The sequence below is a fragment of the Solea senegalensis genome, linkage group LG13 (genome assembly GCF_019176455.1).
Source record: "Solea senegalensis isolate Sse05_10M linkage group LG13, IFAPA_SoseM_1, whole genome shotgun sequence".
NCBI lineage: Eukaryota > Metazoa > Chordata > Actinopteri > Pleuronectiformes > Soleidae > Solea > Solea senegalensis.
Genome location: NC_058033.1, coordinates 4,838,732 through 4,861,036, shown reverse-complemented (window position 1 = coordinate 4,861,036; position 22,305 = coordinate 4,838,732). Strand labels below are relative to the sequence as shown.

General features: G+C 40.8%; 1 protein-coding gene across 14 annotated transcripts in view; it reads right to left on the bottom strand.

Annotated features, from left to right (window-relative positions):
• The window catches only part of ncam1a (neural cell adhesion molecule 1a), a 220,480-nt gene that overhangs the window by 49,016 nt on the left and 149,159 nt on the right, over positions 1 to 22,305 (bottom strand). For 8 of the 14 annotated variants that reach the window (XM_044041842.1, XM_044041844.1, XM_044041830.1 and 5 more), the window contains exons 3-9: positions 20,104 to 20,313; positions 18,987 to 19,130; positions 15,472 to 15,609; positions 14,751 to 14,868; positions 11,541 to 11,701; positions 10,531 to 10,673; positions 4,958 to 4,987 (exon numbers count right to left, since the gene is read on the bottom strand). In XM_044041842.1, coding sequence (XP_043897777.1) covers positions 4,958 to 4,987; positions 10,531 to 10,673; positions 11,541 to 11,701; positions 14,751 to 14,868; positions 15,472 to 15,609; positions 18,987 to 19,130; positions 20,104 to 20,313 — 944 coding nt within the window. The remainder of the gene's footprint in view (positions 1 to 4,957; positions 4,988 to 10,530; positions 10,674 to 11,540; positions 11,702 to 14,750; positions 14,869 to 15,471; positions 15,610 to 18,986; positions 19,131 to 20,103; positions 20,314 to 22,305) is intronic. The other 6 variants (XM_044041845.1, XM_044041833.1, XM_044041837.1 and 3 more) reach the window with 1 other exon arrangement.

Genomic DNA, 22,305 nt, shown 5'->3' with positions numbered 1-22,305 from the left:
GGCGGTGTAATTGCACTGTGGACAAAATGGCTTGTTAAAACGGGATTTTATTTATTTTGCTGAGCAGCCTGCCGTCGTTGTTCTGCCCACCGAGGTTAACCTGCAGCTTTGTGGATAAACAGGGTCACTGTGGATGTGCTGACATCCGACTTCCACCCACTGACCTCACTTACCTGTTTATTCGTGCACCGTGACCAGGCGTGATCTCTAATGCTCATGATACAAAATACAAAGGATAAATGCAATTCAGTTTTCTTCTTTCATTCTTTTTTTTTTAAAAATAACATCTGGTGAGGTTTTTTTTTTATTGCTGCCTCTGTCAAGTGTGCATAAACAGAAAATGGAGCGTGTAACATTATTTGTATGCTGTGTTCTGTCAAGCGAAACTATCAGACCTGACTGAGGGAGCGTTTGTGTGTACGCAGTAGCAGCACAGGGACGGGTGAGGTCATGACGGATTTGCCACATGTAACCTATGAGAAATTGGTGCGTTGTGTTTTGAGTCATACTCCAACCTGTTTGCAGCCATCTTGCTTTACTAGCGCAGTGTCGTTGTCGTCGCCTCCTTTTGTCAAGTTACACACGACAGCTTTAAATTCTCCGCCAGCTCTCCCAGTTAATGATCATCGGAGACACATCTACATTCTCTAATTTGAATGTGTCACATCAACATTACTAGTATTTGAGGATAATTGTCACTTACTCTGAGACCAGTTCAGCACCAAATTATTGAATGGTTTGAAGATTTGTTGCAGTATACCGGGACACTTGGTGAGTTTTTAAGACGGGAATGCAATAACAAAATGTTTTTTTTTTAGCAATAAACACTCTTATCTCTGCCAAAAAAGCCTGTTCTCTTTTCCAAGAGCATTATATAGTGTACTGCCACCCTGTCCCTCAGAGCACACTTTGTCATCGCTGTGAGCAACGAGCCACTTCGAAGCACTCATGTGAGCCAATAGGGAATATCCACTAACCCTATCCTCAGTCATTTTCCTGACCCCCAACCTTGACCTCAGTCCTATTCCGGTCTCTAAACCTAATCTCATACTCGGACTTTTATTTTATTTTACCGCTGCTCTAATCTGAGCGTCTAAATGTGGCACCAGTGGGTTTACACCGAAAGCCTGGTGTGTCTCTTTGAGATGTGGAAGGATAGCATAGACGCGGGCGGCGGTGTGCGAAGCTCTCGGGATGAGAACAGAACGGTGTGTACAGGACAACAAATGATCCTGGCGACTGGGTTTGGATATGTATGGTTTCCGCAAAACAAACAAAAATAAACTCACATTTATTATACGCATCCTGCCTTGAAATGATGCAGCAGAATGGAGCAGGTGGGAAAACAAGACGTCAACAGCACAGAAGAGCCATGTGACAGGGCGCGTACAAACTCTCGCCAGCTTTTCCTCTGGGCAACAGACAGTTCCCAACAGGGGACATACGTCTTCCACCGAGCTGCCACCATTTTCTATTCATATTTCACGCGTTCTGGGTGCTTCAGCAAAAAATAGAAAGAAAAATAAATGTTTTATTAGCATTGGAGGGCGAACCGTAAGGCTTTACGGAACGGCGCGCGGTGCATATATGTGGCGGAGATAATTCTGCTGTTTACTGAACGTCTCGGCGAGCGTTCTGGAAGATTTAGAAAGGGCAGCATTAATCTTGTCACACTGCGGTGACACAGGCAGCAGCTGTACTGTGCACACAGCTGGAATACAAACAGGGGAACAGGTAAATGGACAAGAGAACACCGCACACGCACACAGACACGAGAAAACGGTGAAAACCTTTGCACATTACTCGCTCATTAACCCCGATACAAATGTTTTAATTATACAGCAACAGCGACAGCGATTTTCTAATTAGATGAATTATTACAGTGGAGTTGTAATGGAAAGCACGGGAGTGTTTCCACGCATTTGCTTTTAAGGGCAGAACTGACGCGCCGTTAGATTATCTGTCAATACATGTGTTTCACTCCATTTTAATTACAATTGACGGAAGTACCTGTTTCTGTTTCTCTCTCTTCACACCACGTGTAAATGTTGCAGAGGTTCTTCTGCCGTTTGAGACCTGGTTATTGACTAAATAAAGAGATTACAGCCACACTTGCACCTCTGTAGGATTATCCTATACCTTACTGTGTGGTTTGCACCAAACACACAGTAAGGTATTTTGGGGGATGTATTTTATTTTGTGGCATCTGCTCTGAAAGCAAAATATGAGAATTTGGTGTGGGGATGACAAACAAGTCTGCATGTGTATACAGAAATATGAAACTTAAAAACATTTCAGTACAGGTCTTCATATCATGTGGCAATTAACAATTCATTTGTTATTATAAGTGTTAATGAAAGCGTTATTGACACATTTTACATGTGCCTTTTGTGCCTTTGTGCGCTTACATATTTAAAATAAAAGGTGTCAAATCTTGTGCCAAACATCATATAAATACTTATCATGATACAATGTTTAAATTTACATAAATCTTTCAGGTTTACTGGCCTATTATTCAGTTTATAATGTCATAAAAAAACATATTATTGCTATATGAAGGCACTTACTAGAGAATTCCTCACATTTATAGACAGCTTATAGCATTTAATGAAGTGTTTGTCACCCACGCACCTTTTCATGTCCCCATTGTCAAGCCTTTAATGCTTTTGTAGGTTACCGTACGAGTTGTTACGTTTCCATTTTCCACTTTTAGAACATTAGCTCTCCTGATCGATACAGTTGGAGACCTGCGGCTGATAAGCGGGGACAACTGTGCGTCTATATATCCAGCTAATAATTGTCTTATTAGCTTATTAGAGTCCCAATTAGAGAGCGGGATCCCAAAGCAAGATTCAACACTTGACATTTATAGAGACCTGGAGGCCAGACTTAAAACCCTGTCTCCTTTACAAATTAAAGACACGGTGCACTTTCTTTAATTTGCACTTCCTGTCCAATCGTGAGGAGAGTTGACGTTTGGGGAACATTGGTTTCTCCCGGGTCAACTCTCCGAAGGCATACAACGCCAAAATGAAGCCTTAGTACTATTAAACCATCCAGATTATCTATAATTGCCTTCACTTAACAAATATCCAACATGTTCATGCCTTCTATTCATTATTTACACTCGGCCGCAACATCTGGTTTAGTTTAAGTATTTCTGTGCAGAGTATAAAAACATATACAAAAAAAAAGCAAGGTCATGTGATTTTCCAGACAAGATGAGTATCTGAATGTTCTATTCAGAGTGGCATTCAGCGAGCAGGTTATTATCATCAGACCCTGATCCAGTTTAAGTATAAAGGTGATTTTCAGAAGTGTCCTTCTAAGTGAAAAGAGAGAGAGAGAGAGAGAGAGGTAATGTTCAGCACAACATGGCCTTTCAGGTCACACTCGTCATTGTGCGTTCGTTGTGACAAATCAAATAATGTCCGGTTTTGGACAGCCATTAGTTTATTCCATAAAGCCGAGTTTGGCCTTGATCCACTGCAAGAGAAATGAATTACTGGTGGCCATCGATTGATTTAAACAAATGCCTTTGTTTAAATCTTTTAATTTATCAAGCGAGTGGTCATCACAGATCTTGAGAAACGTTTGTTTGACGATATCACAGAGTAGCATTCACATTGTTTCTCTCTCTCTCTCTCTCTCTTTAAACTGCTCTCACCCTGCAGAAACAAGCACTTTTTAGATTAACCAATGCGAGAAACAAGAACGGGAACGGATGGAAACAGTAAACTGTTGACAACATTAACTACTATACACACTGGCAGCCAGCTACTGACTACGTGCAATATTACATTTCAGCAAAAAAGTACTATAAAAACTGCAGTCTACAAAAGCCTGGGGCAGAAAAACCACCTTAATATAATCTGTAGATTTCATAGTCCAGCAGTAATGATTTAACTTAAGTATAAATAAACCAAGTAATAGATCTATTACATAAAAGGTGGAAATGTAAATAATGGCAACTCCACACATACGTAGTTATTCTATAAGAAGCGCTGACATCAATAGAACTGCATTGACTGAAATGATTAAACCAAGAAGAACAACAAAACACAAATGAATATTTGTTATTATGTATGAAGTTAGACTGTTAAACAATGCAAGTGAAAGGCAGTGGTTTGGTTTTTTTGTTTTTTTTTTACTTCTGCAGGAGCCAAGAGTCGCATGTTTCCTCAAGGTCAAACACTGGAGCAGGGGCCTCATGTAGAAATGTGTCTTTGGATTTATCATCAAATTATATGAGATAATAAATACTTCCCAAATGATGTAACTAAATCTGTACATCAGATTGTGAACACATTGTTTTTGGTATGACACAGAGAAGGATGAGTCTGGGGAGATAAATCAAAAAAAAAAGAAAAGAAGAAGATTGTTTTGGCAACATCACCACTGAAGAAGTGTGTCAACTGACCCTGGACGACCATTTTATAAATGAGGCCCCAGATGTTTGACAAACATGCAGACTCCTAAATCACGACAGCGGCGGGGGACACCATTTAAAAGCACTCTGTTAAGATTTAGTACAGCTCGGTGAGTTAGAGCCGCGGCCGAGCCGCCGCAGCAGAGCAGAGATTGTTTTCTACGTGAACCTGTAAAAGCTGCCGTCCGTCCGACAAACCCGGTGCAAAGTTGTGACTCATGATCCAGAAACGTGCAGCAGGACTAAAAAAAAAAAAAAATCCAGCAAAAATCTACTGCACCTCAAGACGGAATGTGTCGACAGAAATAAATAGGGACAAGTAAATAGGGCAAGCCTAACTGTGTGCTGGAACTAAATGGATTTAATGTGCTGTGATATGCGTCTAATGGTCGACGTACTTAGTGGACGATTAACATGTGGGTTAAAACACTTCTGCTCTACGACGGAAAAGAGTCGGCGACGTCTACTGTGTGAGGTGTATCTAGCTATTAAAATACTAGCGCCGGTCACGACATCTAGTAGCCATACCTCATATTTGTCTGGTCGCGTCCAAGAAGCCTAGAGAGGACAAACATAGAGGACGCAAAGACAAACAGCAACAGTGCAGCAAAGTAAGCTTCTTTTTTTTTGCAAAGGAACGCACGCACACACACACACACACAGAGAAAGAGAGCAGACCAGGTTTACCTGCAGGAGATTTTTGAAGGACCATTTAGCTATAATCTACGGAAGAGCATTAGGTCAGAATTCTGAGAACAAATTCAGAAATTCTCAGTTTAACATCAGAATTCTGAGGTTAAAATCAGAACTAATCCTCTTCCATGATAATCATCAATCATCAGGATGTATTGTAGGAAATTGTGATGGGAAAACAACCAGGTATTCCATTATAATCCAGTTCATAGCGGAAGTGATATGATTGAAATGTCCTACCAGCAAACAGTAATGTGACAAACTGAAACATGGCAGAGGAAGAGAATCTGCAGTGACCACATATGAAGTTGATGATACAGTGTCTGAGAGTTATCTCAATGATTCACCTCCTCATAAGCTGCATGATGAGATTTATATGAGGTGGAGAGAGGACAGCAACAGGCTGTGATGTCCTGGTTGGTAGTACAGGAGGCAGTGGGGGCCAAACAGCTGCCAGCTCAACACAGGGAACGCCAGTGTTGCCAGGCAGGACTGTGGCAGGGACTGTTCCATGTCTGAGAGCGTCTTAATCCTTGAGATTACTTTGCTCAACGATCAATTCTGGGTAAATAACACTTCCTGTACCTCAACAAGTGCACAAAAATCAGCATGTGTGTACAGTTTATTGCAAAATGAGCAGAAACACTTCTCCTTAGAAAAGGCTGAATGAGTTTTCATTAATAAATTGCATAACACTGTGTTCTGACATCCTAGCAGTCAAGGTAAGGGTCTGTGTCGACAGTTTAGTTTGTAAAAAAAAAGAACACAAAACAAAAAACACTGTGGGGACTTTTCAGTCGGTTATTAATTCATGTCCTGTAATATAAGAGAATCAGGCGACACTAAGGAAAACAGGCCAGTGAAACTAATTAGCAGTGAGCAATTACCACTATCTGGGGACTTTGTTTTTCTTATCGGGGCCTTTCTCATCATGGCATATTGTGTTATGATTAGCTAATTCAGTTATGTACAGGAAACTGCCGTGCGCCATTTGCTTTTTCTCGATAACAACTGCACGCAGATGATCCTACTAATTTTATAGTGTAGAAAATATAATATAGCACATAACACAGGAATCCACTTCTCATGAGACGATATAGTGACATTATCCACTTGACATTCAAAAATGACTGTTCTGTCATTATAATTACAACTGGGCTCTTTGTTCCTGTATTCAGACATGAACTGTACAAAAGGAAGAGAATGAACCAATGATGAATGACAGACCAATGGAAATTAGTGACATCTACTCGAGACTTTCTGATTACATCAGCGTTAAATCAAAATTAACGTGACAGTGACAGATCGGGACGGGAGCGATGATGAGTCGGTGACAGCTGCGGCGGGCGCGTAGTGTTCCGCAGGTGGACGATCGTGCTCGGGAACTTGCGGCGCGGCCCGCCGTGCTGTGTGGACGCGTCCGCTGATTGACAGTGATGAATGGCACAGTTAGGCAGACAGACGTGGGACGACTTATTCAAATCTATTCTCTTCTGATAGCAAATGAGACCAACACTCAGTGAAAAATCATAATAATTATTAATATAATTATTTTGGATCAACGTGTTTTTATAGTAGCCCACAATAGACAAACTAAACATCTGAAGTGAGTGATATTCAGCTGCAACATGCAATGTCACCAATAAAGGTGCTTTGCATTACTGTGATTACGCGACGGTTAAAATTCCAACGGTTTCTGAAAGATGAGAAGATGCACATCAAAGGCAACGTGTGGTTATTACGGTAATTTCACATTTTTGTCGAGAGAGTTAGAATAACGCCTGTACACCGTTTCCTGTTTTTGCACATTGAGGCAAAAACACAAACAAATGTTATTCTAAATAGGTTTTACACTGTTTAAATTTCAAATTTAACACACAAAATTTTATTTATTAAACGTTTCTTCATTTTAAATTGTAAATGCACTATTTTAACATGCAGTAAATTGTAATTAACGGTCACATATCGAAAGTTAGTCTGGAGAAATGAGCAAAAGCACTTACTCTGGCCCTTTTATGGTTAAAATAAGGTTAAAGGTTTAAAGGGTTAAATCAAAAGAGAGCATGTTTCACCAGTGTCTGTAAACAGCTTCGCTCACATAGCCCATTGCATTATTCTGGGACTCCTCGTTTCATACTTTGCATTTCTGTGAAATATTTTCCACGGCAAGGCCGTTATACTTCTTTTATTTATTTATTTATTTATTTAGTTTGTGCATCAAACAGAGGTGGAGACACGCTGCCAGGAGAAAGCCTTTACGCATGCATTCCAACTTCTGGCACAAAACCCCAGCGTCACCACGCTGCATTAGCCTGTGCTGCACACTCAGGTACAAATAATGAGTCTGCCTGTCGGGAAATTCCTGGTTTTCGTTCATCCTTGTGCACAGTTTTCCTGAAGCGCTTCAAAAACAAGCTGAACTTGACGTTGGAATCATATTATTCATCCTGCTTTGTTCGGACTGACTAAACTAATCATCTGATGTTTACTTTTAACTGTCAATATAGAAATTTGAGGGCTCCCGACGTATAAATTTGCCCAAACTTTTGGAAAATTCTCTCTTGAAAAATGCATCTAAATGCAAAAGAAGCAGAACTTTTCAAAAGGTTCCCATAATAAGAGATGAGGGCAAAACTGCAGTAAAGTCAAGGAGAAACACAATGGCATTCAATTTATGGGAAATGTCTTAATAACCCGAGGGCTAATATGTACTCTGAGATGGCTGTTAAAAAATTCATCACCCAGCAGTTTACTCTGTATTTGATTTACTGAAAAAAAAAGAAAGAAAGAAACAAAACATAGCACCATGTTTTATTGTCCCTATTACCACATAATTCATATTTAAACCCTCAGTGGCAAATATTGCACAAAATCTTACTCGTGAGTTCTTTAGTTTGGTGTTTTTTCCACTGAGGGAAACTGTTTCCTTGCACTGTGCTGAAGCGAAACCCAGCTGAACACAGCTCTGACGTGAATTAGGACAGTGCGGACCCAAATATTGCACATCTGAGTGCCTTTGTGTCCTCTGGGACCTAATATAACAGATGCGTTCACTGTAATAAGCGCATTTGTTTCTCCAAAAATAGTTCACCTATTGTTACAGGCATATATCTTATGTAAAGTCCACATAACATTCTGTATTTCCTGATATTTTCTGTGTCTGTCAAAACACATATGGACTTATTATAGGTGCGGCCTTAGAGAGCCCATGCACTGAGTTTTCTCCACATACTTTGACCTACTTTAATTAAAAATGAGTATATCAGGCATTTCGAGGAGTGATTAAAAATTAACCACAGTTTCAAGCCTTTTTCCGAGGGTATTACATCTAAAATAGCCCTTAATATCGTATAATGTTATTATAATTTAGCTCATTTTTTTGTGTAAAAATCATCTTAAGTCCTCAGGGCCTGTGCGGTGACAAAAATTACCAAGGACCAGGCGTGCAACTCGTGCACAGTGAACATCCGCGATGGAAACACACCCCTATCTTCCCAGAAGTCATATGAAGATGTTCAGTATAATCTAATGCATAATTTGGTGCAGTATCTAATGCTAACAGCTATTTAAGCTGCAAGCGGACTCACTCTAACTTCCTGAATTCATGGAGCTGCTATAGAGGCAGCGAGGTAATTATCTTAATACTATTTGCTGCATTCACAGCAGAAAATTACCTTCCCTTAAAGTGACTAATCCATCGACTGCTCACGTGATGCACGTGTCGGCGGAGACCATTAAGGTGGGTTTTTTTCAAAATCATACCATTTTAATGAGCTGATAAGGGCACAACAACAGACTCGGCGAGATGCTCTCTCTCTTTTCAGGCGAGTAATCGCCGACGTGCTGAAACCACTACATTATATAAGGGCGGCAATGCATGAGAGGAAAATTCCGAGCGCAGGTGCCTTGAAAAGCCTTTTTTACCATTTTTCTATAGTGAAAGCTTTAATCTGGTGTTATCTACTGCTCTTCAGAAGGACACGCGGAGAAAAATGAGGACATACTACAAAAGATATATAAGTCTAAAACCCATAACGTTACGTGGCTCCGTGTTAAATAGGGCTTTTGTTGCGTTATACCTCTGTATCTGTCGTTCTCTTTGTTTATGACTTAGAATCCCAACATTGTAAACTACATCTACTTGCATCAGAAGAACGGACAGTCTGTTCTTCGACGAGCACCCGATGAGTGTTCCGTTGTGCTTTTGAGCTTTTACCATCTGGCAGAAGAAACTGAACTTAATCATTTAGTTAGAACTTATTTGTCCCTTTTTCCATCATTGCTTTAAATAAGATTTTGCCAAATGATAATAGTTTTACGTTTAGCTGTGATACGTGTAGCTTTTATTTATTAATTGTGAAGTGTGTCGCACCGCTGAGCCCCAGAAATGATTTCCCCACAGGGACGATAAAGTGTATTTTATCGTTGTCACTGAAATCTGTTTCCACTTTAAAGGATTTTTGTCACTTTCAACTCGTCCGCGTTTCATTTTCTACAGGGTTTTGAACATTTTCACAGTCGTATTCCAGTGACACTCCCTTTTAAATGCTGGGGATTAATGTGGGAGCGAGCCGCCGCTGCGTATACTGTTCAAAATGCTGGAGAATATCACAGCGCTGCGCCGCCTGAAAATTGGTTTCATGGCAATCAGAGAAACTCCTTCCCTTTAACTTTTAGAAACGGAGGAAACACAAAATCATTAATCCAATTCAAAGTATTAACAAAGGATGTCAAACATAGCGGCGCGACGGCAGCGCCCAAATGTAACGGTTCAAAGAGCAAATTCATGTTTCACGTGGCAATGCAATTAAAGTGGAAGTTTGGAGCGTAAAACGCACCGCTGGCAGTTTTTAACCGATCAGCCAGGTGATTGGCTCGTCGTGGATTGAGATGGAGAAGGTAAGGAGCAAGGTTAACTGAAGCCATTTGGAGACTAAATGAGGGAAATGTCAGTGGACAAGTGACTGATTTGGTTCACAAATCTCTCCGTCAATATCAGGGGACGCGTTCGCGACGTTGACAGATTCGAGTCAAACCCTGGTTGTTCCCAAATCTGTGACGGTTTAGTGGAGCTTTGTGAGCGACTGCTCTTCCTGAAGGAGTGACCAGGGCTCTGCAAGGTTCTGTCTCTGCATTCAAGTCAGTCTTATGCGAAACTTGTCTTTAACAGGATCAAATATGTACATTAAACATACAAAATAAATACATTGGCTTCCACCTGACACATTTATTGACTGAACAATTCCTTTCGCCCATGTGTTAAGTTAATGAAAAGATGTTTTCTGGAGTTATTATGAATAAGTGAATTTACTTTTTTCCCCGTTTGTTGATATTTAATGATGTTGAAAGTGGAATTTAGTTTGAGCACAAAGTCTGCGATAGGATCTTCATAGAAAGAAATTCTGTACCTGCTGTCCTTCAGTGAACACCTTGTTTTCAAAACTCCAGGAGATGGTGGGTGTGGGGTCGCCTGAGGCCTCGCAGGTCAGCGTGAGCTGCTCGTCGAACTCTAAGGCAGTCGCGTTAATCAAGTAGGTAATCTTGGGCGGCACTAAAAAAAAGACACCGAGGCATTAATACTGAAACGTGGACGTTTAGACACCTTCATAACAACAATCGGCACACAGCAGAAAATGTCCTCTGTGATGTTTTCCCTCGTTGCGGCACAGTTTCCGCACTTTCTTTGTGATTTTGTTGCACTGTCTTTCAAACAACCTTGTGTTTTGGTTTTAATGCCACTTGTGTGACAAAGGGAGAAAACTTTTGTCACTTTTAGGGAAGTTTAGGATGGAGTGGTGATTAACTGTCATCCATCCTTCATGGGGAAGGGGCAGGGTCACAGCATATGAAGGAGGGAGCTGGAGAACTCATAGTGAAACTACAGAATTTCAGCTTTTTTTAGCAATGTTTTAATATGTTTGCAGCGTGTTCACCAGAGTTTTGTCCTGTTTTTAGACGGCTGATTGTAGTGGGACTAAGAGGAGTTTGTGGATCATAAAATTCTCCACCGAAGTGGGTTCAAAATACCAAAATAGTTTGTACAGGACCATTAATTGGTCCTGCTAACACTGCTATACATACACAATTCTTTAGGCTTCGAGTCTGATTCCCCATTAACATAAGCTGTAATAAAGAGCTGCAAATGAAGGCCGGCGAACATTTCCTTGTTAAAGAGAAAGTCTGAACAACGATATCGTTGGACGTCCTCAGGGCGGCCTTAATTAGTTTTCAATAGGACATGCTTTTCTTTAAACTGTGCACTTCACGCTGTGTAACTGTGCATACAGCGGAGGAGTCGAGTGTCCTGCGAATGTCAATTTGCACAAAAAAGATAAGGCCGAGGACAGAGAGGGAAAAGAAAACAACAGTCACAGCATTCTCTGTGCAGTCATATGCAAATGCAGTGGTTTTCTCTTACCAAAAACGTTGAGGCTGACTTCCACGGATTTCTCGCCCGCCTTGTTCTTGGCGATGCAAGTGTATTCTCCTTCATCCAGTTTCGTGACATCCGCGATTACCAATTCAGAACCGTCGTCTTTCATGGTGTACTTATCACCCCGCTCAAGGACAACGTTGTTACTGTAAGCAGAGGGGAGGGGGGGAAGAAAGGAGGAAGACATGGAGGAGTTCGTATCAGAGGCGTTTCGCTAACGTGAGGGGCCTAATACATTCCTCAGCTCTCTGATGACGATCTGTTTGATGTTTTATCTTGGGACGAGAGCGAGGCTGGAATACCAGACAAAAAAAAAGCTCTCCTGTGCTGCAAGCTTTTGAGAACATCACGGATATTTGCACACAGATTCTGTTGCCTCAGCTCGCACCTGTATTTTAAAGAAGGCCAGTTGACGACGCACTTGTTTTCACCTTTTGAGGGAACATCCTGTCGCCCCCTGAGCACCAACACTGTGCAGAAAAAAAGCTTTGTGGAGAACTAAGTATATGGCCTCTTGGAGTACTTTTTTGCAGGAAGACAGTGAATGACAGCCTTGTCAGCGGTGCTAGAAAAGCAGAACAAATAGAGATTTACCCCTTTGCTTTTCCACCGCTTCTCCCATCTGTCCTCCCAATAACCACACTGTCTATCTTAACTCTGTCATGATCGGGAGCTGCATCTCTCTCTCTCTCTCTCTGCCACGGCAGCCACAGCACGCGCAGGTTTGTTTACTGGAGAGTAGAGCTGCCGTTTGGGCCATAAAATATCAGAAAACCTTTGTCAAACCTGGAAATGATGATGTTCTCAAATGTCTCGTTTTGTCCACAAAACAAAATGATTCACTTTTAATGATTTCTTTGTTATGCGGAGCAAAGAAATGAAGAAAATACTCACATTTAAGAAGCTTAAATAATCGGAAATCTTGTTTAAATCACAAAAAAAGCTTCAAACCGATTTATTGATGATCAAAATAGTTGTCGATTCATTTAGTAATCGATTCGATACTCTTATTCACTCACACATTTCCTTATTTTCCTTATGCTGGTTGAAACTGGTGAATGATTTATTGGCATTCTTTGAGCAAACTGCTGCATGAGGAGGAAGTTTCAAAAAAACGCGTGGTTGACAAAGACTCACAAATGCGCGCTGAATTTAGCTGCCTTTCCAGCTCAGGGGAAATCAAATAGGGCTGTGAAGAGTCATTGGTAATTACCTTGAAAGTTTTTGGGGTTTTTTAAGTTCCAGAAGAGACAAAATACGATATAATAACATGTTTAACCTTCAGCGCTAGAAAACCTCTTATCAGAATATAGCTCTCTCATCGCCGTGCTCTGCTGGAACAAGGGAGGAAGTGGACTGACACTGACCTCATACAGAGGATGTCAGGATCGTGGCTGGATGAACAAATTGCTGAACTTGGACAACGTTGGAATTTGTCAAGTAAATACAGGAAATAGTTGGAGGGGTGGGGGGGGGTGCTGTTAACTGTTTCTATAGAGCTGCTGTCATTTTTACATCGTATTCACGGCTTGTAAATGTCACTTTCAGCAGGATTGTTTTCTGTTTATAGATTCATATTTGCCACCGAATGAAAGGTGTAGTCATTAAATATTATGTTCAAACAAACAAACAAAAGAAGGAAAAAAGCAATTCAGGCGGACTCTCGAGATTTATCGCAGAAAGTCTATTGAACCCTAAACCTTTGCCATGGGAATAATACACAACTCCTTATATGGACATCCTAGGGGTGTGTGTTTATAGGTCACATGTCCAGTTTTTAAAAGGCTTTCTTATGTGTTGTTGAGTCAAAGTTCATTTTATATCGCATTTTTAGTTGTGATAGAAATTAGCAATAATTGTGCACAGGTCATAAAAAAGAGCCTTTTTCTTTTGTTTTTGTTCATAAAAACGAGCCAACTGAACTTTGAACTGTGATGTGTTTCCACAATTAACAAATTCACTCCAATTTTTTAACATTTTTAGTACTATTTGCTTTGGTGTGCTTATATATTTGGTGAAAATGAATGTTCTAAGGATTAAAATCAACAACACTGCCACATAAGCTCAATAAACTGAAGTTAATTTTACTTTAATTAAAATCTGTTTACGTATTACACAGCATGTTGTTTTAATAAGTCGGAGCTGGTGCGACTGGAGCAGATTATATGGAGGTTTACACGCGTAAAAGGTGTGAACTTCATAATTACACGAACCAAATTCAAAGCAGAAATGATATGCATCAGTGCCTCCTCACTCTTGTTACAAACCTAAGTGCAAATGCAAATGTAAATCTCACCAGTTCTCCCACACAGTATGCAGACGAGGGCGTGCAAATTCATACACAAACTCCCTTAAATCGCTTTTCCTTTTTTTTCTCACAAACAGGTTGGCTCTGCAAGGTTGTGAGGAGCAGGCAGCGACACCGGCGAGGGAAAAGGTTTACATTGTTTTATCTCCGACTTGATCAAAAGATCCAATTTATGAACAGGCACAGATGGTGGGCAGCCCCGGTGGATTAGAGCTAACCCTGAAACATGCAATTTGCACGTAGTTGTCGACAAGGAGGCGTTTGAAAGGCCTGGTTGAGCACAGCTTGATTTACACATATTCTAATGAATACAATGAAAAAAAAATCAACCAGCCACTGTTTCTACGTTTAATACGGCGGTGATTTCTCGCTGCTGAAAAAGCCACAGCTGAGAGTTTATACAACACCGGAATGAATTCTAAGCTTTGTGTCGCTTTCAATTAATATGCAGGAAGTACCTTTGTGTGCGCTTCTTTTGTGCCGAGGTGCTGTGGAGTGTTAATAGGGCGTGCGCGGAGACGAAACTCAGAACAAGCTCTTTAACGGGATAAAAATCAATAAATGGTTCTTTTGTCAATGAAGCAATTTTCGAAGTTATGCTTTGTGCAAACACCCATACGTCGGTGTCTGTATTGCATGTTTTTTCCTCATTGTGCATTAAGTTTTCAAGTATAGTGATATAGTGATATAATTAAAACCCTATCATTGGTAGTATCAACCCAACAAAGCTTTCAGAGAACTGTGCACCGGACTTGCTTGAGTTGAGTTTCAACGGTCAGCGACTGAGGGAACATTCTAAATCCAGGCCATAAATCCGGGGTGATCGTGAGAGAAATCAAGAAAATACAAAAACAGATTTCGCTGAATGGCTGCGGTGGATGACATACTGTGCCCAGGTGACGGTGGGTTCAGGGAAGCCGTCCGCGTCGCATGCTAACACAGCAAAGCTGCTGATGTCGGCCGTGGCGTTGACCTCGGACTGCCTGGCACGGATGGTGGGGAGCACTGGAACAGAGATTACAGACGTTATATTATTATCAGAGTGTTTCCTGAGATTTAAACCTACATTAAGTTGTTTACAAGCCCATTTTCAAGTCAACAAAACAGTTTTGGATTAGATTTGCATCATTAAAGACAATTAATAAAAAAATAATGAAAATGTCCTCAATCTCATGTTTTCTTGCTGGGTTCATGCAGCTGAAATGCGGAACCTTCATACTGCACAGTATTACGAGTCAATATTGAATAATAATATATAATTTTCCTTTACTAGAGCACTGTTAGGTACTTTAATTCTGTTGGTTCTTTGATAAATGTGAGGTTTCAGCAAGGACAACAAAGCTATACGACTTTAATCTTATGTTTTACTTGGTTTAAGAATATGGAGATAAGTCGCTGCGTTATTAAAAATGAGTAAATAAATGAAACCAAATTCACTTCTGCTGTTAAAAATGAAAAGAAAGGCGCATGAACCCCATCTAAGGCTTAAACACCACACTTAAAGTAGAAAGATAATGACTGCAGTCCCCTGCCTCGTTGGGCAACAGCTCATTATTTCACAACCGGACACAACAGAGAGCAAAAAGGTGACAGTAATGAAGTGCTTACCATTAACAATGACCTTGATCATCCTGAAGTCAATTTCTCCCCTGGCCATGACGCGCGCCTCGCAGGTGTACGTGCCCTCATCTGTCTTCTTGATGCCGCGGATCTGCAGGTGGCCGTTATCCAGGATCCTGTAGCGCACTGGAACGGAGACGGCAAAAAAAGAGATAGATAACTTCACACCTACAGGATGGTATTCAAGATTAAGGATGGAATGGTGAAAGAAAAGAATATCGGGTAGCCTGTGTAGTTTCTTTTGCTTTTTTTGATCAGATTTTTCACGTTTTTGAAGAAGATGTTCAGTGTTTTATTTACAGAAATGTCCTTTTCCCTCGTAATAGCCACATATAAAAAAACAAATAGTGGGAAGCGGGTGTTTTTATGTGATGTTGAAGATAATAGGTATCAAATAGAGAGGTAAAAGGCTTGAATTTGATTTATGACAAAATCAAATTGTTATGACAGCTTTCTCCTTCATTTCCTTCTGTGTTTTTTTTTGCAGGTTTGTGGTTTCCTGGGCTAGTTTCATGATTAACAGCCAACAGAGCTCAGATCTGATGTAAATCTGATTAATTACAGTTCTGAAAGGTCTTGCATGTGACTGCCCTCCCACACAGCATGCATGCACACAAATGCATTTTTTGCATGCATCATCAAGACGTCACATTTTGTGGGATCAGTGAAATATTGAAGCGGTCCGCGGTCACTGACGTCAGCGCTCAGTGCACGTGCGCTGCCTGGATAAACACCTCTGATCTCGGACCACATGGTGAAGTGACACAGAACGCATATCAAAATCTGAATTAGCCGCCAGATTTCTGTGTCCTCACAGTCCGGAGTCACCTCAAACTAAAGAAAAAGAAAAGAATCGCCTTCAGCCTACTAATCAGAAATGTAGCCCTGATCTCACACCAGTGTCACATCTCCTCATTATCACCCGGGCTTCACCTGAGGTACACCGCTCTCTTTTATGTGTTCATTCCTGTCAGAACTCTAATAATCCTTTTTTCGTCGCCTGCCCTGTCCAGCTCGGTTCCCTTCATCTCACCTGTTTGGACTCTTTGTTTTTTGCGAGATCAGCCCAAGCAGAACCAGTCTGCTTCACATCACTGCCCATCTCCCTCCACCGCTCAACTCACTTTTGTGTCCAGTTATAATAAAAACAGCTTTAAACCTATATTGTCCTGTTTTTCAAGTCAATACTTGAATACTCAGACAGGACACTGGAGTCAGATTTGAAAAATCCCAATTATCCCTGGTAATGAGGCATGTGGTTAGAAGAACACAGAGAAGCCCTCCGTGCCCACACCACACCACATTTTTTGCCATGTTTTACATCATCATAGTGCCTGACAAGCAGTCGCGCCACTAATTAAACCCGCTATGAATGCACAAACTGAACCGAAAAGAAGTTTCAGCATTTATTCAAAACCAGGGGCCTGACCACGTTTTAAGGGCCTTAAGAAAAAAATAACTAAGCCATGCGTTGTTGTTGTTGTTGTTTGTTTGTTCGGCGCAAGTATGGCGTTAAATATAGAAGCTAATTAGGATTTTGTGTGTTAAGCATAACTTTCACAGACCGGCCTTTGGGTGTAAGGGTTTCTCAGCTGGAGTCCAATTTTGCCACTCGGAATTTCCACACGACTGAGTGTGTATGAGATGGCAATTTATCTGTCTGCTTAACAAAAGGATCCCACTGTGTAAACAAATGTATGAAATAAGGCATGTGTCACTTGCGGCAAATAATTATATACCGAGGGCTGAGAGGATGTGGGCTTAGAATAATGAGTGTTTTATCCCTGTCACTTCACTGCACAGACAACTTTAACTTGTTTTAACTAAGTGTATAACTTACTTTCCAGTCCATGTAATCTTCCTGTGTCTATGTATTTTAATGTGTGAGGGATAAAGACTCAAAAATTGACAATATCAAATGCACCAAAACACAAAATTAAGGAGGTCATTTCCACTAAAAAACATAAAGTTGTGTCTTGTAGTTGAAATTAAACGACATTACTAGCCTATTTAGGTGGCAGCTGGATGCAGTAAAAGGTCTGCAGTTCGTACGTGTTGACATATTATGGTTATTACTATATTATTATATAGGATTTAATCTCCACACCCTGATGTCAAAAACCACATTTGATTTAAAACTCCAAGTGTTATAAAGACACTGAAATATGCCACATTGACAAATATGACGGTGAGGCGGCTCAACGTGCAGCTCATGGTGAGGTCAAACTGTTGCACCGAGAGACAGGAATTACAGAAGAGGTTTTCAGCTCTCAGTGTTGGTTACATTTAGTGGTTGTTCCAGTGAAAAACACATTCCTTGACCAGAGTCCAGGAATAAAGGCTGGCTTAGCATAACCCTGTGGTGACTCCCGGCTCTCCGGCGGTCAGTGGGGGAGGGGTTACTGTAAGGTTAAACCGGGACCAGTCCAAGTGTGAAACAAAACTCCATCTCTCGCCTCATTTCCACCGCAGCTCAGCTTCAGTTGAAGGCAGAGCTGTTATTCTTCTCTCCAAAAAGGAAAATACTGGAGCTACTGGCTGCCCTGAGCTGCCAGATTAATTATTTATAAAAAGCTGTGCATGAATACACTTTACTCCAATGTTTATGTCACCCCTCGTCTTATTGGCAGAAGTGGAGCATGCAGAGTATTTTCTAATTGGCTCCTCTCATTGAGGACCACAGCTGTAGTCGGGCTCACTTTCACGGTTTCATACACAAAGTTGAACAAAATTGTTCTGCCACGGCGGCACCTTTCACGTCTTCATAGTTGTGTCTTACGGCGGCGCTAAATGCCTTAAGTTATGTGTTGCGCTTCAAAGCTGCAAAGTGCGTTCACTGGTAAGGCAGTAATTGCTTGGAACATGTGAATAAACACGGAAGAAAGGGATTAAAATGCACAGGTTCCTTGGGTATTTGGCTGCTTTTGTTTTAGTGTTTGCTGCGTTAGGAGTCCCACTGAGAGAGGAACTCACTATTGGAATCTCTCTTTCTTTCTTTTTTTCTTTTCCTTTCAAGCCAAAACAGAAGTATTCAGACACTCACAGTCCCTTTTAGTAGTACATTTAAAATGTAATGTTCCAGTGTGCAAGAACTGGTAAAAATATAATGGTGGAGAGGAGAGGATGCACTTCTTCTTTGTTGTCAGAAGATCAAACACGCAGAAACAAGGCTGCCTCTGTAAAACAACTACCTTGCCTGAACTAAACTAAACAGCCTTTTATTTTATGTTAAAGCAAAGCCACGGCTGAACCCAGCGAGTTAACTTTTCTTCCTCTTCCTCTTCTCCACGTTTGCCTTTCAGCGCCTGGATTCTTTTTTTGCTCTCGGTGTCTCTTGTTTCTCCGTTTGAAGAACTTAACGTTCACCTTCATGAATCATAGATGAGGTCTAAAAAGCTCCGCCTTGCTGACAGGGCAAGTTCGAAGACGGGTGTGCGGGAGGAGACGAGGAGCAGTACGGCAAACTGATCGGGAATCACGAATGGACAGAAATACTGGCTCACCGTCTTTGGCGGACTGGATCTTGGTGCTTTTATGTTTCCAGATGATGTTTGGCGGCGGCGAGCTGACGGCGTCACAGACTATGTCGGCGTCGTCGCCTTCGTTGAACTCCTGTGGGCTCGGCGCGCTCTGGAAGGTGATTTTTTCTGTGAAGACACGTGACAGACACACAGTTACGCACACGTCTTTATGTTCAGATGAGGTGCAAACCCACGTGTCACCCATTTTTGAGCTTTATGCCTTGTTTTGTAAGCATTCTGAAATCACCTCATTTAAAGTCAAATTCAAAGCTAAGCCAAGAATATAAAAGGTTTTTAGTTTTTTTTCTAATAAGTGGTAAAGTCAAAAGCATTCAAGTGAACCACCTGAAATATAATGAGTGGGAAAAGAAAAGTCAGTGAACCTGCGGATAGAAACTATATGTCCCCGTATGAATTATCTGTCAAAACTATTTAATAGAATAAAAGATGAAGTGAGATTTGCAGGAAGTGCTATATTCTTGTGCAGACCAGATGAAACCGAGGGAAAGATTATCTTTAAAAATACATGATACATGCGGCTGAAACAGAACATGGAAATGACACATTTTTAAAAGAAAAAACAACCAAAAAATACAGAAATCTGTTTGATTATTTGTCATTTTTCTACATAAAAAAGGAGCTACTGTGGAAGGGATGAATGGTTTGATGACCACAGTTTAACACCGAAACTCCACAGGCAGAACTATAATAAAACAAATTAAATTACACTATATTTGCAAAGTATTTGTTTGTTACAAAAAAAGTAACCTCAAGGAAGAGGTTTGCACCTAAATATCCAATTCCTCTTCTTCTGATGGGAGAACTGTTTCCATTAAGGCTCAAAGTGTGTTATTCTTGTGAGCTGACATTTTGGCTCACTGAGTCTTTGTGTCCAGTCAGTGGGAGAAAAAAACACCAAAAAACTTTTCTTCAATTGGAGCCTAACTGCAGCCAAAACCTTTGGGAGAATTCCACTAATCTTAAAAACACAATTACTTCTGTTTTCACACCGTCAATTTTCACGAATCAACACTAATACACACGTTGCAACGCAAGCAATGTCATTTAAAAGGTGTTCTTCAAAAACTCTCGCACTTACGAAAGATCTTGACTTGGACAGTGGCCTCCGCCTCCTTGTCCCCGTTCCTCGCCACGCACTTGTAGATGCCGGCGTTGTCCACGGTGGCGTGGTATATGGTGAGGGTCGACATGCTCTCGTCGCTGCGGCTCACAAAAATGTCCTGCCTGTTGGGAAGGATCTTCTCACCGCTGGGGGCGTACCAGTCGATGTCTTTGGCGTCGCCCACCACTGTGGAGCGGAAAATAAAGAAAAGGGAGAAGAAGGAACAGGATGGAAACATGTCAAATGAAGCTTAATACTTCTGCTTTGTCAGATATTAGTTGTTTCTTTGCTTCTGAGTCCTTCCCCTGAGTTCTTGCAACAGTTTGAATGCCGTTTGCATCACTTCAGATCGATGCATTTCACCCAAGATGTGAAATGACTTTTTCGCTGTGATAATGTCTGAGTAAATACAAACCGGATTCAAAGTGAAAGACGAAACCTGGCTGGTTATTATTGCTTCTTCAAATATAAAATAATAATAACAGTAATAATTCTCATATCTTCACTCAAATCAATAACTCTTGTTGTGAAGATCTCACTGTAGGAGACCCAATATGCAAACTGATAATCCCTCGCTTGATAATCCACTGGCTAAGCAGGACGTTGAAAAATAACATAAAAACACTTCTTTTATTTCTTCAGACACACAATGCTTTTTCACATTCTTTTCATTCGAAAACACAGCTGTGTTCCTTTGAAGACACACACACGAGTACCATTTTTAAAGCAACGTGTCAAGGCTCATTTGCAAGGCTTGATGCACAATGTTCTTTAATGGGTTCAACCTCACAGCAGCAGCAGCAGCAGCAGCAGCAGCAAGTAACGAGATGGTATTCATTCAAAACGTTCACAATAAACCTTTGTAAAGGCTCGGTTTACCCAGAATAAAGGAGGTGTATTCAATATATGAATTGAAATGACTAATGTTAATGGTGTGCGATTGGTTTGACACGACTTGACGATTAAAATATTTCTGCTTCAATAAAGCTAAACCAAACTCAACTCGTGGTGAAGGTAACACTTAGCTGGCTATCGGCAAGGCTGGATACATTTGTTTTTATTCATTATTTTTCCCGAAACCGAACAATGAACTTAAAAGCTCACCAGAAAGATCTTGACAAGGCACGACCCACATTGTTCACTAAATGCCTCCTAAAGACCAGAACATTTCAGGAACCATGTGAGACTATAAATCACACGACACGTGCGACATGGACCTAGTGCACGTGGCTAAGACGTCAAGTATGATATTGAATCATAGGCTCAAAGCATCAGCGACGCCATCGGCTGTGCTTCACGTTGGCGACTGTCATTCGCATAATGGGAAACACGATGGAAAACGTTCATGTTTATGTTGCACTTTCATGGACAGAATACTCATATGCTACTTTTTTGGTTTTTGCTCGTTGTCACAGGGATTTGGCCGTCAAAAAAATAGTATTAAATATTCAGATACCTATGAGATAATATGTCAACTATAAAATTTGGTCACGCTTTATATTAAAGAACACATATTCACCATTAACTAGGTGCTTACTAACATCCATAAGTAGCACACTAGCCCTTTATTAGTAATTATTAAGCACGTATTAACACCTTATTTTACCTCTATTACGACATACATTAAGATTTTTCCTGATTAAGGTGTTAATACGTGCTTAATAATTACAAATAAAGGGCTAGTATGTTACGTATAGTAAGCACCTATGGTCAATATGTGTTCCTTAATATAAAATGTGTATAAATATAAAATTTTTCCCTGTGTCATCGTGTGGTATGACACACTTATTTCCCTTATTTTCATTATTCATTTGGTGTGTGCACTGTCTATTTAAGAAAACCAAAGAAGAAGGGGATGTGACTTACAGGGGGGTAATGACCGTGATCGGATAGCAATCGGATCTTGACGAGGACACCGGAGACCCATGTTAATACCAGGTGTAAATACATGCGGTGAAAGTGTGATCGGATCACAGCAAACACATCCTAATGCCAGGTGTGAAGGGGGCCTAAGACGTCGGAAAGACCGCTAAGGAGCCACGATCAAAGAAATCACTGTGATTGTTTAACGTTGGGTAACTTTGATCTGAGACTGCCAAACATTGTACAGTGTATACCAGGCTTAAGGATTTCTTTACAATGCCTTAAGTACCGACTTACCACCTGGATCTCTGACAA